At 40.6% G+C, this 22,720-nt stretch overlaps 1 protein-coding gene across 1 annotated transcript in view; it reads right to left on the reverse strand.

The window, feature by feature from the left end:
* The window catches only part of MYOM1 (myomesin 1), a 141,658-nt gene that overhangs the window by 4,286 nt on the left and 114,652 nt on the right, over window positions 1-22,720 (reverse strand). Inside the window, exons 23-35 of the mRNA XM_060121828.1 lie at window positions 21,416-21,522; window positions 21,254-21,298; window positions 15,919-16,055; window positions 13,636-13,780; window positions 12,816-12,875; window positions 12,449-12,516; window positions 9,110-9,223; window positions 8,348-8,435; window positions 7,325-7,363; window positions 7,138-7,243; window positions 3,848-4,011; window positions 1,655-1,691; window positions 1,402-1,424 (exon numbers count right to left, since the gene is read on the reverse strand). Coding sequence (XP_059977811.1) covers window positions 1,402-1,424; window positions 1,655-1,691; window positions 3,848-4,011; window positions 7,138-7,243; window positions 7,325-7,363; window positions 8,348-8,435; window positions 9,110-9,223; window positions 12,449-12,516; window positions 12,816-12,875; window positions 13,636-13,780; window positions 15,919-16,055; window positions 21,254-21,298; window positions 21,416-21,522 — 1,133 coding nt within the window. The remainder of the gene's footprint in view (window positions 1-1,401; window positions 1,425-1,654; window positions 1,692-3,847; window positions 4,012-7,137; window positions 7,244-7,324; window positions 7,364-8,347; window positions 8,436-9,109; window positions 9,224-12,448; window positions 12,517-12,815; window positions 12,876-13,635; window positions 13,781-15,918; window positions 16,056-21,253; window positions 21,299-21,415; window positions 21,523-22,720) is intronic.

Genomic DNA, 22,720 nt, shown 5'->3' on the forward strand with positions numbered 1-22,720 from the left:
TAACGCAGTAGCCGCCACCCTCTCATTTTCAGCCTACGTCAATGAATGTGTGACTCTACCTCCTTATTTCTATCAATACAATCCCTTCTCCAGTAAGTCAGGCCAAATCTTTGAGTGAGTCTTAACTGCCTTCTCCTGCCGACTCCATTGCCCTTACACCACTTGTGGGCCCAGCCCATCACCTGGCCCCTGCACCACCTGCTGTGTGGTATTAGGTGAGTCACGTCGCTGTGTGGACCTCAGTGTCCTCATCGGTGGGGCGGGGGGCTTGCGTTAAACCCGTGGACATGAAGCTTCTAAACTCTGCTCCGTGGCATCGCTGGGATTCATCCTGACTCCACCGAAGATAATTCAGCTCTTACCTATTTTATATATTGGGAAGATTTTGTTTGAACTAAGTGTTCTAGGCAAATGTTTAAGAACATGGAGCTAGAAGGGCGCTCAGGTCTCTTCCGGCTCTGAGCTGCTGTGGTCCAGAGACCTCTGGAAGGAGCATATGAAGCAGAGGGAGGGTCAGGCTCCTTGTCCACAAGAGAGTTCAAGAACGGGCGAGGCCTGGCTCTGGCTCTGACACGCTCCCGTTGCGCCTGGTGCTGGCCTCGGCCTCACAAGCCCCGGGCAGGAGCGGGAGGGAGGAAGGAGGGGGAAGGAGGGAGGAAGGCCTTGCAGGTCAAAGGTGAAAAGTTCCTTTCCGAGTGACCAGGAGCCACTGACAGGTGGACAACTCCACTTCTCACTCTTCCTCCTGGTTCCCTTCCACCCAGCTCAGGGCCAACCCTACAACTTTAACCCTCAACGGTTTTCAGGTTCTGCTCCCACACTGAGAAAGAACCTGAGTTATCACGATGATTCGTCTGTGACTCCTGGGATCCTGTAGACTGAGTTCTAGAAATTTCTGTGTGAAGCACGGTTGAGAGAGGTCAGGAGTCAGCACAGTTTTAGGGACACAGGCTTGACTGCTGGGTCAGGGTCACTCAGCCTTATTTGGCCCCTCAGGAAAATGGGACTACTTGCTGGGGGACCAGCTATAGCGATTCACCTGATACCAAACCTACAAAGTTTCCTATTTTTTCTTCTCTTTAACATATATACATTTTTCTGACACCTGGCACCTGCTGCAAGCGATTAAAATCCTACTGTGTGATTTGCAGCCCAGAGGTGTTTCAAGTCAGGGCTGGGTGCCCTTCTCACAGTGTAACCTGAGACCTTCTTTTCACAGACATTCTACTGAAGAGACTAAATGAAAACACATGGAGAACACCTAAGATTTAAAATATAGAGAGAGAAATGAAAGAAAAGGAAAAAAAATGCTTTCACTCTCCTACATCTGCAGTCATAACAGAAAAACAAAAGTTTTATTTTGAAACCACAGCAGGAATAAACACGAAGGGGTTTACTTACTTTTCTCCACGATGGCAGCTTGTCTGTGGTTGAGAGAAACAAACAAACACACAAACAAAGAAGGATTTTGTTTTAGTGTGACTTCAAAGTAGCCAACCTCGACTGCATTTCATGTTTTTGCTGCTCAACAAAGCGGCAGGAAATGCTGCTCAGACTGCGCTTGCCCGAATGAAAGACCCTCTGACAGCCAATGGGGAGCAGAGCGCATCAGAGACAAGAGTGCCCGTGGCATCGCTGGGAAAGAGGGACTTACTTTAATCTCTGGAATTCTTCAAAGGCTTCGTCGTACGCTTGAAGAGACAAAAAAGAGAAGTTAGAATTTTCTCTCCCAGAACTGGCCACACACAGGGGTCTATTAAAGCTCACATCCTTTAATAGACCAGTGTAGGGCAGTGTAAGCGGTCCAGACAAAATTCAGCTGGCTTTGAATGAGGCTGCGCCCGAGCGGTCCCTCTACAACTTGATGGGCTTAACAAGAGAAGCAAACACTTTCTAGGCAGAAAGCATGAAATAGTGGATTTTAGAAGCTCTCAATTCAGTGAGAAGCCTTCAACCCTCCAAATAGAAAGGGAAAGATTTGCTCTGCCGAAGATGAAGTGGAAAGAAAGGTCTGTTTCAAAAAATGATTGGTTGTCTATTAAGCATCCTGAGCATCAGAAAAGCTTTTCTCTCATTAAATCATCCCTCACGTCACAGCCTCCTAGCCGGACAGTTCTGTGGTCCTGCCCGTGCGTTTGCGGTAAAGGGCACGAGGAATTACTACGATCACAGTGCGGGCCAGTGCGGGCCTGAAGCGATGCTTGTACACTGTGCAGCAGACGAAAAATAAGACAGGGAGACAAGGAAATGAGAGCTATGGAGCTCTAAGATAATTATTTTTTTCCTGAGCCTGCGAGTAAGGCACTTGGAAGACTTCAGGCCATAAAGCTTCACTTTTAAATTTCTCTCACCTGATCTTTAAGCTCCTCTGTGGTCTGGGAATCACAACATTTTATGTCTAGAAAATATGTCCATAATACTAGTTTGCTCTCTTCTTTACAGAAGGGAAAAATAAGCGTAAAGCCAGGCTTAAAGCCTCTAGATCAGCTGGGCTAAGGCAGGCTAGTTAGGGCTGCTTTTCCTGCTCATGCCACACTAGAAGGAGATGCGCACGGCTGAGCCAGTGTGTTTGGTGCCAGTGGCAACACTGGTCAGACAATCCAGGGCCTTTTTGCTTAAGGGGGATTTGAGAGCGGGGTAGTTAAATGAGCTTTGGTGAGCAGAGAGTAAAAGCAAATTTTAAATAAGTTTTGAATGTATCTGCCCACGTCTTGTCTCCCTTTTCTATTGTGTCTCCAAGTGTCAGATGGATCGCAGAAGCAATTCCCCATCACAATCTCTGCAGGCTGTGACTTGGGCACAGCGTGGCCGGGGGACCAAGTGCTCATCCCCACAGAGATCCTTCAGGGAGCCTTTCCAGTCATAAAGGGTGGGTGGGGGTGAGGGCAGGGGTATTCATCCCAAAACAACCCGGGGCAGGGTTGAAAGGCTGCTCTCTAAGTTGTGAATCTACTCTGAGGATGAAAACATGAAGAGTCATTGCATTTTAATATACGAAGCCGTAGAGGAAAAGGCAGCCCACAGTCTCCTTTGGTAACTTCATACAAGCTCCTTCTTTCTTTAGGAAAGAGTAAGATGAGCAAAGTACCAGAAGAGGGAGAAATGGCACAGGGTTTTTAACTTTTTATTTGTGATTGTACATTTTTTAACTTTTAAAATTCTAATTAATAGCTGCATATCACCTTTCCTGTCTGTTCTTAGATGGAAAACTGCCTTCTGCATCTCATTACTTTCTTCTCCATGTCCCTATTCTTTCCAGAGCCCCTCATTCTCCCAAAAGACTGAGAGATCTGAGGCTACTTTTCTAACTTCCCTCTGTTCCCCTCAATATTTATCTTTGCTTATTCACATTTACTCCTTTCTGGTTTCTGAAGAAAAGGTATCCCTGCTCCTTCCCAAAGCCATTGCATTCACCTCTGCCCCGCAACTCCAAGCTTCTGTTCTTCAGAACCCTGAGACATCAGTTATTCCCCATCATTCACATCTCCAATCCTTCCAAATCAACTGATTTCTTGGACTCTATGAACATGCTCGCTTTTCAGTCACCATAAAATGATCCTTTTTCAGTTTGTTCTTGCTCAATTGATTGTAAATCAACCTGCCCTTCTCTGTAAGCATCTTGGAAGAGCAGCGCTTCCTCTCCACGTTCACTGTCTCCACTTTACTTTTTACTGATTCTCCACTCATTGAATTTTTGCTTCTACCACCGTGGCTGAATTTAAACTGCTTTATTAAAATCTCCCATCATCTTCCAATAGTCAAGCGTAATGCCCTCTTATCACACTTCATTCTTTTTAAAATGCCCTCATCTCCACAGTAGGTTCCAACCTGCAGAATATCCGTTTACCTTGTCCAGAAAGATCCACTGTCTTCTGGTGTCCAGTTTTGCCATCAAAGAGCTCCATCACGTATTTCCCTTTGTCATTCGGAGTGGGCTCGTTGATCTGCAGCCAGATTTGCTCCCCGGTGACCCCACTCTTAACTCTGTCTGTGTACTTAATAGCAGTCCCGCTGTTTTTATCAAAAGAAAACATCGTAATCATTGGCTTTCATCCAGAGCTTATCTTTACTTTGTCTCTTCTTACTGCAGGTCTTACCATAAAGTTGTACAGACTTTGAAACAACATGGGATCGGCATATGTTCTTCTGCTTCAGAGAAATTATGGGCCCTGAATCACAGAGCGTGGATTCCAAGGCCTGGGGTGGGGGTCTGGCAGTCTGCATATTTCACTCCCAACAGCAGTCTGGGGCCCAGATTGTAGCACCAATACTTCTCAGGGGTATTAATTATCTTTGTTTCCACTCAGGTTTATTTGTAGGACTAAGGGAATCTTTAAAGTGAGAAGGCCAAAGTCCATATTATATTACTGCATATTTCATGCAGATGGTCCGTGGCTATAAATGGGATTTTACAGGCTAGTTAAAAACAGACCTAAAGAGGTTCATCTGTGGCTGACATCTATTGACACACATGGTTACAAAGCTATTTAAAACAAACGTAAATGTGCACTCAGTAGTACAACCAAGAATAAATGAAAAGCAGAGTTGCTGTCAGAATGAATGAGGCACTTTCTCTGACCCTGGATGTGAGTTTCCCCATATTCTATAGTAGGTCACGAGCATACCCATGCATTGTATTCTTTACAAGAGAATAAAAGCAAATAGAACCCTTTCATCTGACAGTCTAGAAATGCTACTGTTACAGATGAAGTAAGAGGAAGGCAGAGGTAGTGTACTCTCAATGATGTTAAAATAAACTCTATGAAGAGTTTGTAAACGTGAGGAAGTAAGAAAAAAAAAGCAGCATACAAAACTACTTTATTATGGTAACAATTATGCATAAAGACCGGAAGGAAGTACCCCAAAATGTTCATACTATGGCTAGGAAAACCATGGATGATACCATAGTATAAACTCTTTCTAAGTTGTAATATGATATTAAATATATTTTCTAAAACATGTATTATGTTTGTGGTTGTAATAAACAAAATGAACTTAAAAAAATAAAACCCAAAAAATCTCCACCAAAAAAATTTCAGACTTCAAATAAACATTCAGCATTTTTCTTATATACTACATTCTTTAAAAGATATTAAAATTAAAATGCCATAAAATGTAGGGTAAAGGAACCCATCTGTACACATAGACGTTAGCCTGAGCAATATAGTATATGTCTTAGAGAGTTAGAAAGACAGATAGTTCTCAGCTTTGCTAATGGTAAGTCTGTCTGAGTTCTTTAATCTCTAGCTAATATGCATACTAGTACCTTAATAGGTGCTAGGTTTGTAAAGCACTTCACGGTTCACAAAATGCCATTCATTCTCTCATTGGGTCCATCAGTGTTATGAGCTAGAACAGGTATTATTGCTCCTATTTTATATGAGAGAAACCTGGGATTCAGAAAATTAGATGACTTGTCTAAGATCCAAGGGAAGACAGGAGCAGAGTGAAGATCCAAACCCGTTTCAAGGTTTTCTTCCTCATCACACCACACGCTTACATAAAGACGGGGAAGACAACCAGTCCTTGGTTCCTGAGCCTTTAACAGGCACGCGTGTGTGCACACCAAACACGCATTTAGCTGACTAGACCAAACAAAGTTTATGCCTTGTTACTCTGGGAACAGTTTCCTCAAAACCCAATGTTCTAATTTTTTTGAACATGTATTCTTTTAGAGATGATGTAAAGCCTTTTGATTGATGATTCAATTAATTTATCGTCTCATTCTTCAGAGGGATATATTAGAATGTCCTAGATGTCACGGAGGAATTTCCTAGAATTTGATCTATTTTAACTTATAATTACTTTCCTAAAATGTATTCTGAAAGAAATAGAACAAAGGCATGAAACTCCAAGCATTCAAAGTGGAATTTCACTTGTTCTCATTTTTTTTTTAAAGAACTCAGGGAATTATTAGTAATGATAATAAATGTAATAAAATACTATTCTAAAACAGTGAAGTCATTTTAGAGAAAACACAAATGACTGTTCTGTGGGACCCAGCTCTGCTTAAATGTTCAGTCTAGACTTTTAATGCAACTTGAACCCGGGGTACTGCCGTGATGGGGCAGGGGCTCTGGAGCCAGGCTGCCTGGGCTCAGCCCTCCACCTGTCACATAGCTGTGTGACCTCAGGCAAGTCACCTCCCTGAGTCTGAGCTTCCTAGTCGCTAAAGTGAGAAGAACCTACTTCGTAGAGTTTGAATATTAAATGAATTCACACATCTAAAGGGCCTGGAGCAGTGCCCAGCGTATTGTAAATGTCCACTGAAGGGAAGATCCTCCCAGGGGTGCCACGGCGACCTTCTCCTCAGTGAGGCTCACAAGGACTTCGGGAACTGGCATCTGCTGCATCCCAAGAGTGGACTAAAGGGACATGTTTTTTTGGCAGACTGCTGTCCTCTTTCAGCTCAGGAAATTTCAAGGAAGCACAGAGATCAAGGACCCTGGTGATGGTGTAAGTGGGAGACCTGGTTTGACTAAGAAACCTACTTTAGCTCTTGGAATCCCCAAGGAAAACTTGAGTGAAATCCCTCTGTAACTGCACGAAGGAAGCCTGGGATTAGAACAGATCTTCAGGCTCAATCCAGTTCAAATACACATTCCCAAAGTCATCTTGAGATCTCCAAAGCCTTCCAAGGAAACGTGCTAATACCCACTCTGCCAACTGCTACGAACAACAACGATGATAAACTCGGGCACTGCTCTAGATCAGGCTTATTGGGTCATTGGCCATTAATTCATACAACAGGAAATCTGGTGCAATGCTGCCCCACTTTTGTTCCAGAGCACAGCATGGCTTAGGAGTGTGTAGAAAGATGGAATAAGAATCTGGCAAAGCATGACTGTACGGAGGCAGAGGTCACGTTACTGAGGCGTCTACGAGTTATGATACATCCCAGATCACAAAGACAGAGGCTTTAAGCCATCGCTGGCCTCACCATGTACGTGCTGAGGGAGAGTGCTAACCTCACGCTAAAGGGATGGGCTGGTGCTTCTGTCCTACACGCATCAACATCAGACCCGAGAAGTAAGAAGACACCTTACCTGAGAGGAACAGAGGGTTGTTGTTTTTCCCAGTCCTTCCCCTGAGTGGAGAAAGAATTTCTACACAGCATTTACGTTGTTATTTACTTACTTGTGGGACCAGTTAACTTTCAGATCATCCACGTAGTAAGTAACAAGAGAGTACAGCCGGATGCCCTCAACTGTGCTCTGGATCTTCAGGTCTGTTGCAGACAAAGCTGCAAGAAGAAAACACATTATTTCAAACACCTGTAAGCCCATCCTGGAGAAGAATGAAGCACTGCCCTGTGAGAACTTACCTATTGTTTTACATACTTCAGCCATCAGTTCTTTAAAGGCTGTGGATAGAGATTCACAAACAAAGTTTTAGCATAAAAATGCTCAATGTCAAGTCAAATCTCAAACTGTTAGTCACACTTGCTCTCAAAAACATCCAGTCACAAGGTGAATTTATTGACCAATTGGTAACAAAGAACTTAATTTTTATCAAGTTTCAAAAGATTCCTGCTCTTATTTTGATATTTTTGCTCCCTTGAATTCTTTGTAACTGTCACCATGTTTACATTCTAGAGAAAGAGCCACAATGAGATTTCCAGGAAGCTTCTTGGTTTTAGGATTCTCATCTTCCTAAGTCCCAGGAAGGCTTCATTTACATTAGAGGAAGTGTTCTTATCTGTGTCATCAATTCATGATGAATAACCATCTAGGTCCCCTGGTATTTCTCAGCCAATAAACACATTTAGTCCTGCCTCCACAAGGAGTAGGAAGGGAAATCAAAGGCATACTTCTGCTGTTCGTAAGCAACGTTGTTAAAGATCTTGTTCAGGAACAAAACTGGAAATGTGGGCATCCCATGTAGGTTTTCGTTATCATGATATAAGTGTCCTCAGTAGTCTCTGGAAAATGGAAGTTGCTTTCTTGCTCTGCTATTAACTGAGAGGCTTCGAGTTTCATATATAATCTTTCTTGCCACCTTTTAGAGAGTGGACTCTTTTGAGACATGCTTTCATGGTAGTTTTTGATCCTGGAACATTTTTCATAGGGTTGAAATAAAAATGATGATTTGTATTGAAAACAGACCTCTCGTGGATTGTGGACTATAAATTCTCTGAGGATCAAAACTATACTTCTGATTTCAAGGAAGACTAAAAGTGAAGTATTTTTTAATAAAACAGTAGTTCGCTCAGCTGGAAGGGCAATTAAAACAAAATCTGTGGGCAAAAGATCAACATGACTTCAATCATTCAGCTCAGCCTCACTCAGAATTCTGGTCACCTGTATACAGAACACACAGAATGGACCCCAGCAGTGGGTGGACTGACCTTCATCCACAAGCTTCAATCTGCTCTTATCTTTTCCTCTGTCGTCTTTCAGGATAACTTCATAAATCCCAGCATCTTTCTTTGAAAACTAAGGGGGGAATAGATATACCACATTACAACTTATTGTAGCCTCAGAATATGGTGTTTGCATCTTTCAGGCCCTGAGATTTATAGAACTGCCGTCAAAACACACTGAACAAGCATCCAGCCATGAGAGCAATGAACAGTTCGCACGTGAACTATCCATCATAACCTGACCAGCCAGCAGTCCTGAGTTTTCACCCTCTAAGGCTACAATTGATTTGAGGCTTAAAGTCCTTATCTTTTACTCTGCCTTCATATTAAAAACTAATGAGCACATGTATTTCAAAGGCATGCTCTTTTAGACAAAGAGTAGATAAAAATCTATACTTAAGTGAATACTATGATCGTCTCTGTACCTTTAGGGAACAAGTTATCATGAGGCTTAAGAGCAAACAAAGAAGGATCCACTTAACTGTCCTGCCACTCACCCATCTATGAAAAAAACTAGCTCAGAGAGGCAAGAATTGTGGTGTCCAGCCAACATTGTTTGGATATCTGACAAATCCTTGCATATCACAAGGTGAGAGAAGCCTTTGTGTCCTTACAGCTTGCTTTTGGGGTGACATCAGGGCAGGGATCTTTGCCCGGGGCTAAGGAACACATAATCTAGTCTCTGTATTTTAGAAGAATGTAGGGTACAGAACTAATACATTACATTTTATACTTATAGTCACCTACCTCTGTTATAAGGAGGGTACATATACCGTCCTTAAAGTCATGCTTTTCATCCACTGATATCTCCCTTTCATCTTTATACCACACAATATGAGTCTCCTTCTTAATATTTGCCACCTAGAAGAAAAACTGTAGTTATACTTCTCGAAATAAGGGAATGCTACTTTTATGAAACTAAATAATTCTCAATGTAGCACTGGATATAAGAAAAAGCATAGATTTCTAGAGGAATCAATTGAAAGCTATTTTAACTGATAAAGAGTTTAAAATAAAATGGATACAAAAGAATAAACCTAAATCAATAGCATCTTTACTTCCAGCAGAAAAAAATTTGTCTTTAAAATCACCTGGTGGACAAGAAAACATAGAAACATACATACTAACATACAGAATTAAGTAAAAATAAAAATTTGAAAACCAAAGGAAGATAAATCCCATCAGATTAAAATATAGTCTGTGTCACAAAAACAAATGACTTTATCAAAGTATCAGAATGACTAAGCCCCAATCTATGGCTAAATATTTTTTAAAAGGTAAATGAAGCTTTGTAAATAAATGTGGAAAGGAAATATGTTTAAAATTATTTAATTAAAAATTTTTCCAGTTTTATTGAGATATAATTGATATAATATTGTATAAGTTTAGGGTATACAACATAATGATTTGATATATGCATATATTGTGAAATGATTAACACAGTGAGTTCAGTTAGCATCCATCAAGTATGGTTTAATAAATTAATTGCTTAGCAATTTTTAGGAAACTCATTTAGATCCAATATCCACACATCGTATCATAAATTTCAAATGGGCAAAATGACTTCATACGATTAAAGGGATTTTAAGCTTTATCTACAATGCTTGAACTTTCTATGAAGAAGAGTATATTCATGTATTTCTTGTGTAATTAAAATTATATGAAAAAGTAAAGACTTCATACAAATCAAGAAAACAATCTCAAAGACCCCACTACATAATTGGACAAATGTATGTATGATTTCCCAAAGAGGAAATATAATTACAGAACAAACAGATGAAGAAAATGTTTGATCTCATTAAAGACAAGGAAATGTAAGTTTCAAAAAAGAAAAAAAAATCTCAGCTAATACATCAACATAAGAACTAACACTGGTAACTGCAGTGAAACCAGAACACACAAACTTTCTTTATAATCCTGTAAACTGGTTCCTGGGTTGTAACTGTGTTACTAGGCAACATTGCTTATGATAAACATGCCCCGCAGATGGGAAAGCTACCACTGGACTGGGCGGGACTAGAAATGGACTAGGGCTTTGGGCTTCCCTGAATATACTCTTGTTATTCGGACATGGTCCCTGCGGGGACCCTGGAAGCTCTGCTTGGGGTGTTGTTACAAGAGGTATTGGCCCCTTGGGGCACGAGGGATTTTTTTTAAAGCCATGGCATTTCCTGCACCTGCCCAAAGTGGAGCTTGTCTCCTTGCACCTGAGCTGTCACCTGTGGGTGGTGAAGGGAGTGATTCCTGATGTGGACTCTTGCAGGACAGGAGTGCCCAGCATGGCCCTGTAGGCAAGCTGGGGTTCTTGTCCATATTCTTTGGAGTAGACTAGCTCCAAGTGGGGCCCATGGTAGTCTCAGAGTCTGAATGTTTGGCTGCACATACTCCACTAACTCTAATGCAATATGTAAATTGCTAAATGTACATAAATTGCTATAATAATGAAACAAAGAACTGTGGGAGGACAGAGGAAGGTTCATTTTACCCAGACTGAGAAGGGGGAGGCTTTACAGAGGAGATGACTGAGTTGGGCCTTGAAAAAGGATCGTGTCAGAGAAGCTGAAAGCAGAAGGCCATTCGAAGTCATGAATACATAACGAATGAATAGTCAGAACCTACTTCTAGGCTCCTGTGGTTGGTCAGGATCTGGGTAAGGGGCTAATTCTCTTGAGGAAAACCTTCAGAATAGGGCTGCAGAACTCACTTCCCAGAAGCCTAGTGCAATAGGAAGCACAGAAAGAAGGACGCACGGACGTGGGGGCCCCTGAGGAAGGGATGGTTTCTGGGGAGGGCAGTGTGAGGAAAAAGTAAGTAGAGGCACGCAGCTGTGGACAGTCAGGAGGAGAGAGAGGTGCTGCGGGTTTTAGCTGCTGCCTGAGAAAGTGTTTTTCAAGAAGCTCTGCCATTTCCTACGAGGCTAAAATCCAGCACTGGTTTTTCCTGTACATTTCTGGTAGACCACTGTTTCTTCGAATTTGTCAGATTTAGCAAAGACTGGAGTATTTGCGTTCTGGCTTTTATAATGACAACTACGTGCGAAACGCCAAATCTGTGCATCTGCTTTGCGGTCACTGTCCACCATCACAGCCTTCACACTCCAACCTCACCCAGCAGTTCTTATCCAAAAACGTTTGATGACTCACGGAGCTGCACACCATACACTCAGGTACATGATAATTTAGAATGTGATGTGGAACTTTTTTTTCCTAAATGTTTCAAAGGCCTAATAAGATAATTGGTTGTGAGCTGCAAACTCTTTACCAAACCTCTCCCCTCAAGGGAGCACAGGGGTTTCAGAAGCAGCAGCAGAGCTGCCCAAGACTCGAAGGTACTGTTGTGCAAGTCACACAATTTAGATTTAAAAAATTGCCAAACCTCCACAGAAACACAGTGTGGCTGGAATGATTCTGGAATAGATCTACCACTTAGAATGCAACGAAGATGATGAGAGATTCTCCTGAGATTAATAACTGAAAAAGAGTTGGTGGGTGTGGTTAGTGAGGGACGAGCAAGCAGAGCACAGAGGCTTTTCAGGGCAGTGAAAATGCTCTGTATGATACTATAAGGACGGGTACATGTTTTTACACGCTTGTCCAAACTCATGGAATGTACAACTCCAAGAGTGCACACTAATGTAAGCTATGGATTTTGGGTAATGATGTGTCCATGTAGGTTCATCAGTTGTAACAAATGTACCACTTTGGTGGGAATGTTGATAATGAGCGAGGCTATGTGTATATAGGGACAGGGGTGTATGGGAAATCTCTGCACCTTCCCTTCAAATTTGCTGTGAACATAAAACTGCTCTAAAAAAAGTGGTCTTAATTAAAAAAAAGGAGACTCTGTCCTTATTAAATAGGGCATGAGTAATGAATAAAAACTATCATCTTGACTTCCCATATTTTTATGTTGTTTTATTTTAAATACTTCTTACCAACCAACAATAACATTCAACAGTAAAGGCACGTCACTTATCATTTTGGTGCAAATAGAGGGGATAAAAAGTTGATCTTCCTTTTCTTCTCACATTCTATTTTATATTTATTTCCCTTGTATCAAATTATTAGAAATTTATCTACTTCTTACCTTGCATTTCAATAGTACATTACATTCACCAGTCACTTCCCAGCTCAAATACTCAGCGAAATGTGGACCTATAAAATTTTAATAATATCAGCAATCAGCAATATTAATCATGAATGCAAAATTCCAAGCTCATTCTTAAATTCTAAGGTGATTTACATCTAAAGGGAAATTTTAAAAATTCAAGATTTAGTTTTTAAATATTTTAAATGGATACATATTTAATAATAAATATTTTTTCAATTATTTTTATTAACCAGGGCATTATTAACATAAGCAATAATATTCATTTAATTTGTTACGGAAATAATCTTGGAATATTTTGTTCAAGAAATTGAAGCTTTTCTCTTTATTCACTGCCTATGTTTACCTTGTTTCCTGATAAATTCTTGACGCTGGAATTCAGCTTCTTTCTGGAGCTTTTTATAAACTGAAAATTGAAAAATGAGGAAATATGAAATTGAGTTGAGTGGTATACATGTACATGCCAGTCACTGCGTTAAGTGATTTATATTCATTGTTATAACACTCATACACCATGACCACCCTATTTGTTTTCAGTATTCATAGATGAAGAAAAAGGCTTAGAAAGGTTAAGAAACTTGTTCAAGGTCATGAAGTCAGGAAATAGTGAAACAGCTTTGGCGATTGCAAATGTAGAGACCTGGCCAGCCTTTCCATTGCTTTATCAAATATCACATTTTAAATCTTGGTGATTTCCACACTGGCTTATGACAGCTGTCATACAACCTAGTTCTAACGGATAATCCTCCATTAGATTTGGCATCCTCTACTCTTGCATGTTTATCTTCTTCATTTAAGTAATTTAAAGTAGGTACACATTATAAGATAGTATCGTAGTTTTGTTTCTGAGACATAATACTGTCTTGGTTGTATTGCAATATCCTTCACTGGAGAATTTTAGTAATAAATACTTGTTTATATATGAGATAATTTAAGTGCGGTATTGCCTGTGGGCCAGTGATAACTTTGGTGTCCTTTTAAATCAACTTTCAATTTTATGAAATGAAATACTATGGAAGGTATTAATTGCAAATTGCACTTTGAACATTGGAATCTAATCAAGAAATAATTTTTACTTCCTCCCACATGGTCACTTTTGTGCGATGGCGTATTTGCATTGAAGGGAGTAGCAAAATCTTCCAGATAATGTTTCACAGAACACTTACCATCTCCAATGAGAACAAGAGTAGAATGGCCAGTTGCTCTTCCATCTTGAACCTGGAAAGTATATGTGCCCTCATCCTCATCCTGCAGCTTTTCCATAAACATCTCAATTATACCAGTGTTTCGGTCAATATGCATCTTATATTTCTTCAATGTGACAAGTAAAAGAGAGAAATAAGTGAGATAGATAGGATGACAATAAGCCATATAAAATAAACACACAAACTCCAAAGTATCATAATTTAATCGTTTCTTGTTAACATTATTTTAAGTGAGCAAAGTTTCAAAATCTTGTACACAGAAAAAGATTATGTGGAATATATGATGTTGACCAGAACTGATTACTAAAAGTCTGACGTTTAGTTTTTTAAACATAAACTTTTGTTACCCCAAATCACAAAATGTTATCAAAAAGTTGTTTTTAGATTCTCATTTTTCTTTCCAGATTACATTTTTTTCAGTTAACAGAATAATGCAACAACTATAAGCAACGTGAGAGAAGTGTTTGCCTCAAGCATTGCTATACCCCTGGCATGTAGCACAAGCATGGAATATAGCAGCCAATTAATAAACATCTGCTGAATTAATACATGGATAAAAATGCTTCTAAAGCACTGGAAGCCCATTTGCTCTTAATGAACAGAAATTGCCCTGCTAGACTGTGCTTATTTTATCATCTTCCTTAAGCAACATTTTTTTCAATGTAAAGATAAGTCTTAGTCCTTGGGCTTCCAAGCTCAAGTTCCATAACAGATCTGAACAATGAAGTTTTCCTATAAAATGTCACAGAATGAAGGCTCAGGTCTGGGATCAACTCTGTGGTGCAATTCATGCCCTGGAGTTTCCCCTGCAGGGAGCCAGTCTTCAACAGAGACCCCGTTTTGGATTAGCTTGCCCCATACCTTGGCTTGTGTCCCTCACTCCTACCCCTGAGAGTAACCCCCATAAACCACCTGAAGGAGAAACTCTATTTCAGACTCTCCTAGGGAACCTGACCTAAGACGGTAATTTCCACCCAGTGAAATAGTATGATTAGAACCAATTGCAATGACAATAAACTGCTCTTCAAGTTCCGTGTGTGTGTGTGTGTGTATGTGTGTGTGTGTATGCATGCGCCACATGCGTGTGTGAACACATGAAGGGGAGTGCCTCTACACACATGGGCACGAGTGTTCCCTCAATGGCTGTGGTGGCAGTGATGCCAACAAGGCTCTTCCTTCCTCTCCACTGGCCAGATGGTGATCACCGCTGTGGATGAGAACATTTTGAAAACAGGGAGATGGGCCACAGTGGACCCATGTGTGACTTGTTCCTGCTCTCACACAGTTACTACATGAGTTGAAAAGTAATATACTGCGTATTCTTCTGCTATTCATGTTACTCATTCTCCCTCTAACTAATGAATCCTCAAATATTTTTTAAAAACACATTTTGATGAAAGGGGAACAGGTTGTTAATCATGGCCACAAACCACACCTCTCCCCCATCTTTTTAGTCTCCCATTTACACCCATGAGAAGACAGGTATGAGACAGGGCCCCTAAACCCAAGTTCTTCAGTACCACCAGGCACAAGCCTGATGCTGGCTCTACTGATGTCTGGGGAAGACAGATAAAGTGCAGATGTTGTAACTCTAACTATAGAAACTATGTTTACATTAAAAGCAAAGAAATAGTAAATATGATATACATAATCACCTATGTAAATAATACACAAATTGACATACACACATAGAAGTATAGAAAAAGACCAAAAGTATATATTAATATGTATATCAAAAGTTGTAAGAATTTGTGGTTTGTCTCTTCTGAGTCTTTAAAGTTTTTTACAATAAGGATGAATTGTATTTTTAATCAGAAAAGCAATGAGATTTTTTTTTTACATTTTTTTCTGAGCCATTAGAACAATTCTTCCATATGAAGAACCAAGACGCCACTGGAGTCTCTGATGTGAGTATCTGTGTTCAGGCAGGGTTCTGGCCCCTCTGCCTTCAGTTTTTTTCATAGGTGACCAACTTCCTGATTTGCCTGAGACAGTTTTGGTTGATGACTGTTATCCTGGAAAAATTATTACTAGCATCTTCTTTCATTCTCAAAAGTATCCTTGTTTTGGATAATATGATATAATCAATCTATATTTTCTTCCACACTTTTCACATGTGAAATGATTTAAACCCCCTCACCCCACGTCCAGTGGTTTTCTTAACAACTTATCTGCATTCTAATAGGGGTTTCCCAGCACATTCTACAATGATATGTTTAGAAATCTAAAAAGTGTAAAACCTACCGGCCCTTCAAAAACTTCCTTGTCGTTAACTATGTAGTTGACTTTGGCGTTGCCAGACAGCTTCTCAGCCTGCATCCAAAACCGGACCTGGCCTTTCTCCAAAATTTCAACTGCCAACTCTGATTTAACTGGGACAGCTATGAAAAATAAAAATAAGAGTAGTAGTTATATTGGTAACCATTTGTACCGATACAGATTTTTCCAACAAAGGAAAAACAATGGAAGTGATGATGTAGCACCTTGCTTCTTTCAGTGAGAGCACTGTAGGGAAAGTTTGATTTTGAGGGACAGTAGAACTGTGTTCTAATCCTGACTGTCATAGATGTCTTAACTATAAAAGAGAGGAAGATGAACTGACCTCCCAGGGTCCTTCAGCTAACCTCTGTGACTCTCTACTGTGGCTTTGGTTAGCTTTATTTAGGGACAATAACAAAGTATGATGAAAAGAGTCTTGAGCTGGCCCCAGTAGTTCAAGGTCAGCTACTAACAAACTGTGATGTGAGGCAGTTCACTTTGCATCTCTGGGCCTCACTTGACTCATAGTAAATGGATGGAATTGAACTGAATGTCCTAATTGACCAGGATATTTTCCTGCCCCAATATTCTAAGATTTAATTACTTCAAAATATTTTGAAAAAGAGTTCAATTTGATTTTTTTCCAACAATTTAACTCACTTTGGAGGTTTTAAAAAATGAATCTTAAGGGCTTCCCTGGTGGCGCAGTGGTTGAGAGTCCGCCTGCCGATGCAGGGGACACGGGTTTGTGCCCCGGTCCGGGAAGATCCCACATGCCACGGAGCGGCTGGGCCCGTGAGCCATGGCCGCTGAGCCTGCGCGTCTGGAACCTGTGCTCCGCAATGGGAGAGGCCACAACAGTGAGAGGCCCACGTACCGCAAAAAAAAAGAATCTTAAGAAAGAATTAATTTTGACTACATATATAAGATGAACCAGCTTGTCATTTAAACCCTATCCATCCCAATGGTATACCTGTTCATTTAAGTTCTTAGATCAAGCAAAATTTTTCAGATGCAAATAAGCAAGTCATTATCAAGAAGCTATATTAAAATATAGCGTGGCTTGCTTCACATAGAAAGTAAGGAACCGTGTGATATCTCTGATTTACACCTGTATCGCTTAAGCCATTTGAACATGAGTGAAATTTTTTAAAAGTTGGCTGACATCTCTCGAAGCCTGTTTCTAAATTTCTTGTAACTTGAAAATGTTCTCTACAAAGCCTCCTCCAGGCCAACAGATCTGTATCAGAGGGGGCTCCTGGGCATCCTCTGTGGAACAAGATGGTTGTTTCTCAAAGTTCTGTAGTCCTTCACTTCTGTTAGGGGAAATCACCCTTTGCTTTCTCTCAACTATTCTTAAATATATCTCAAAATTTTAGCCATGCTACATTTTAAATTATAAGCTTTAATTATAAGCTTGGTATAAAGTTGTATGAAATGTACATTAATGTTTTTTGTATTTATCCTAAAACTACCCTTTTCAAACTTCAAGGGATGCCTTTCCTTTGCACTATTCCATATTCATTGTGAAATTCAGTTATAGAGTCATTCCATGCAGAGCTGAAAGGAGGCTCAGACATCACCTACTGAGGGTGTCCCCTGTGAACAGAGAAGGGCCACACCTTGATCAAGAACAGTTATCTACCCCTAAAACCTTGTGCTCCTCACCTGCTAACAAGGCCACCAAGAGTGAATACGGTACCAGGATACACTGAGCCACTGTGAATAATAACCGCTGCTCGAGAAAGGAGTTCTCTTTCTCCCCTGATTTTACTGATGACAAAACTCAGCCTCAGGAAAGCTTAGCAACATATCTGGGTAGCAGAGCTGAGACCATGGTTGTTCCCTCTATTCTGTGCTCTTATGGTCCTGGCCATCCACTCTGAAGAACACTAGTGGTTTTCCAGTAAGAGCAGATCAGCAACAGACCCCAGGGCAGTGACAGCAGAGGCTAAGTTTTCTCCCTACAGGATGCTCCTGCTTGCTACAAGTTAAGTCTTGAGGGGAATAGAGAGTAGGATCTCTTCCAGAAACATCTGGAAATCTCACTCTAGGGAATCTAATACATGAGTGATGCAGTTACTAAGAAGCTCAGTGTGGCGGCAGTGGGGAGGGGACACAGTCCCACGCTCTCCTGGAAGCCTCCAGATCCCTTAATGTTCACGGTCCTCTCTGAGTAATGGGGCCATTGTCTGGGGAGCAATGGCCACCAGGATGCACACACAGAAACAGCCCATGTCCTGTCAGACCACCTGGGCTTATGCCCAGGTACCAGCTGTGTACATCTGGTCTAATTACTTAACCTCTCTGTGCCTCACTTTCTTCATCTCTCAAATTAAATCACCATAGTAGTGACCCTTTTAAGGTCATTGTGGAGTTTGATGACATTCTGTTTAAGCACCCTATAAACAGCATATAATAAATTAATATTTTGGTGACTCTTCCTTCAGTTGTTTAAACAACACCCTACAACCACCAATTGTATGTTATATTTACACCTAAGAGGACATACCAGATAGATATAATTTATGTATACGTGCTTGTGTATGTCTGTACTCATAGAGTATAATATATACAAGTGGGATAATAACCAATGTCTACAAATAAAAAGATATATTATGCAGGATGTTTTTGTTTCTGTTTTTTTTTAGGTGAGAAGTGTATTTATTTAGAGAGATACACATTCCGTAGACAGAATGTGGTCCATCTCAAAAGGCGAGAGACCTGCAGGATGTTGTTGATACTGAAGTATATCTCCCACCATCCCCCCCATATACCTTGAATTTTAGATATATATATACACACACACACACACACACACACACACACACACACACAGACATATATATTCAAATAAACTGCCTCTCTACACTGCAATTTAGTATCACTACTGGCAACACAGACTAGGTTATTTTCTATTTTTAGCTTTAGATATTTTTATTTTTTCCTTCTGCTCAGCCCTAAATTTCCTTAGGCTCTTTTCTCTGGCAGTTAATTTGCTCCAGCAAAATATCTGGTATTTGTAGGTTTAAGGCATATGTTTAGTGGTTTTCAAAATATTTTTGAAAACAGGAGAATTTACTGTGCCAAGGGAAGGAACAGCACACTCTTTATTATACTCTGTAAGAGACGAGACCAGTTAAGACCTTACAAAATCTCAAGAAGATGGCTTATGTGTCCACATATACTAAAAGGAAGTGGGTATAAATTGAGAAATTGGATATGCTGCTTTGACCCTATCATCAGATCTCTGAAAATATTCATGCAGTGACCTGGCTGATCCAACAGTGGTTGGGGAGAAAAAAGTACTGGAGCTGTGATACTTTAAACATTGCTTCAACGGGTTCACGGGAGCTACCTCCGGTTGGGAGAGTCATACCTGCACATCAGAGTTTTTAACACATTTTTGGGTTCTCTCTGTGCTGACCCAAATGCCACACCTGATCTCTAATAATAGGGCACCTGAGTTTGCTGCTACCCCTTCTCCTAGAACCAACAACTAAAGTGATTATGCTCATGCAGAATGAAATATCTCAGCATAAATGACAGTGACAGCGGGCAATTACTACTGGCAAGTCCATATGATCACTGAACTTCAGGGAGTCTGGGCACCTCCAATTCAACAGCAACACCCCAACTTTTCTCATCTCCATTCTTTAAGCTAAATGTAAATGTGTTTGGACCAGCTGTTGCCTAGACACTTTGTCAATGTTTACTGTCTGACTAGATTAGATTAGTAGGTGCTGCTGTTTCTGTTTCACGTTGTAGACAGTGCGAGCATTCACAGGCTCCAGCTGTGCTCGGCACGGTGACCCTCTCCTCCAGTCCCCTCTTCATGGCCCCGGGAACATGAAGGGAGGACATCTGTGTGACTGGCAGACAGCTCTTCTGCAAGTGGATTTTTCTAGGTCACTCTTCTGTTTCAATTAACATTTATATTTTCCCTGAAGAGTTCAGGATTAACCAACGCCCTGTTGATTGTCTCTCACAGCCCCTCTATGTCGTGGGTGCTGTGAACAATTACAACAGCCGTTCCTGGAAAAGAAACCAGGCAATGGGGAAATTGGGATGAGGTGCTCAGGTTCACAGAGTACAGAAGAAGGACAGACCAGGCCAAACCTCTGCTTTCCATACAATTTTAAAAAGAATAACTTTTAAGATACTATTCTTGGTGTAACTTTTCCAGTTTGATGGTGAATACGCTTACAGACGAGAAACAGTTCTCCCCTAGAATTCAGAAAGCCTGCTTTCTGCATTCACACTCCACAGGCACCCCACTGTGCTTTGTTGAATAAAGTTGGTTTTGAGAACATTCCAGCTGAGGCCAATAGTCACCAACACCCAGCCTCACCATCAAACATGCATTCCTTGGGAATGTGAGAGAGGTCAGACCACTAGTTTTAAGCAGTGTTTATTTTTTAATCACAGCTCTGCTGAGAATTTCAGGAAAGCTGTAGACCTTCGCCCTAGAAAAATGCACATCTACAAACACACAACGTTTTGCCTATAGTTTGGGGTCAGGGTATAGTTCCCTGGGTTCCTGAAACTCCTTTATTAGTGAAGAAGTTATATTTTAGGGATTAAGGAATGAAAAAAATTCCTGATTTAAAAGAATGAGTGATGCTATCACTCTTTGTTTTTTCAAACTCTAAGGTGTAACTTTCTGGATGCTTCACTGCTTTGGCCAGTGGGTACCAATGGGCAAGAGATCCTATCAGGCCAGTGGAACTTTCTGAGTATCGTTTCAGACTTCTTTCTCTTCTCTTAGGTGTCAACTCTGGAATTTAATCTTTTATGTAGAAGGTACTTCATTGAAGGGTTTTTAGATAGTTCATAGGGATTCTTTTTCTGATCAAGGCATCTTTACCTTATTTTCCAGGAGTTTAAAATGTTAGGTACTGTCTTTATTTAGAGGTATGGTTCTTCTATTAAATGTTAACATTAAATTGCTTAGGAAGAGATCAGTTCGCCTAAAAGACATACAAATTAATGTATCCAGGAGATGTGTGTGTGTGTGTGTGTGTGTGTGTGTATAAAGTTCCAAAATATGTAGGCAAAAGGTTAAGAATGTAATTGGTCAGCTGTTACACCTATGTAACCCGATAGTGTTCTATGTAACAGAGCATGGGATGTATCTCCTATGTCAGTGTTCTTTGTATCTCTGGAGAACAATGACAAAGATAAAGGCAGCCCTTCGGAAAGTGCATCTGCAGCTACCGATATATGCTCCATTATATGTTCTCAAGAGCCTCTTCTCTTGATCCTGTCAGAAGTGTGTAGAGGGATGGCTAAACTCTGTGAATGTATTGTGGACACTTACTTGGGAACTTGTGTTCTTGGCTGAGAGCAAGTAAACGTTTCAATTCTGTAGGGAGAAAAAGAGAACAATTAGAGCTTGAACTACTAAAACAAAAGTCACTTGATCCTTGGGAATCACTGAGAAATCAAAGCAGACTCGTGAATGAACTGATTTTTCACTTACCTTCCTCATCTATCAAGTAGCTTGACGCTATTCCATCAGTGTCTGTTACATCGCAGGAGTAGATGCCCAAGTCTTCCATCCCGAGGTCTTTGAAGGTCATTTTCGTCCTTCAGAACAGAATAATTTTATAAGAAGAGAGGCCGTGTGGGGTCTGAGGGCCTGCACCCTGCCGGTCTCTAGGCATTTGCACGTCCGCTCCCTTCACGTGGAGCACTTGTTCTGTCCCCCTTGCTGACCTAAAGCCCACTCATTCTTGCTGCTTCTGGAAAGACTTTCCTGACCTCCTCCTATGGGCTGATGGTAACGGGAGGGGGAGCTGGTACAAATCTCCCATCCCCAAGCTATGATGCGTATCGATGTACATCCCAAATAAAGATATTTTTAGCTGATCAACCCTTGCTGGGCAGCCTGAAATTTTTCTTCTTCACAGGGCAGAACCTCCCAATGCCTCTCTTATGTCAACCCTGCACTTCCTGTTTTGGAGGTTATCACATGGCATCAGTATTGCCTAGTTCATTAACTATATACCTCCACTGAATGCCTTTTGGGACGAGATCTGTTTTGTTCACTGTTGTGTCCTCCGGCCTCCATACCTTGTCTAGCACATAATATGGGCCTAATAAATACTTGTGGAATGAATGAATGAATGGGTCAGTGGTCTAGTTCTCTTTGTTTTCTAACTTTGGTGAGTCACATTGCTGGTCAGGGTCTAAGACCACCCAAACATTTATAGGTTAATCAAGGAAAAAAATTTATAGTTTGATTGTCTTTCCTTTGACCAAAATTATGTTTCACTTCAAGGACCTTACAGCATAGTTACAGCAGAACGTCTTTTAATTATTAATATATTCAGTATTTCCTTGCTGTTTTCCAACAAAATTACTATTTCTTTCTTTTATTTTTGAGCTACATTGGGCTTTTGTAATAGAAGTAATACTTAGGAATATTTTGCTTTACTAAATATAATCCAATCTGGTTGGCACTATAAAGATATGAAGCTTGATAAGTAAGGTGAAATAAAAAGAAATCTTGAGGCTGAAAGGAAGTAACAGATCATAAAATTAATCTCCTTCACTCTCTTCTATTTTACAGAAAAAGAAATCCAAGGTCCATGTAATTAAAAGCTGCCCCAGGTCACACAGCCGGCTCCAGGTAGAGCTGGGACTAGAGCTCATCTCTCCTGTGCTTCCCATACAGAGTTCTTTCCAGTACAGTATTGTGTCACTCACAAGTGGCGGTGAAAAAGCAGAACAGATTATACCCAATCCATTGAATTTACCATAACTTGAATCAGCAAGTTCTTCC

Source organism: Lagenorhynchus albirostris, chromosome 14, assembly GCF_949774975.1.
Source record: "Lagenorhynchus albirostris chromosome 14, mLagAlb1.1, whole genome shotgun sequence".
NCBI lineage: Eukaryota > Metazoa > Chordata > Mammalia > Artiodactyla > Delphinidae > Lagenorhynchus > Lagenorhynchus albirostris.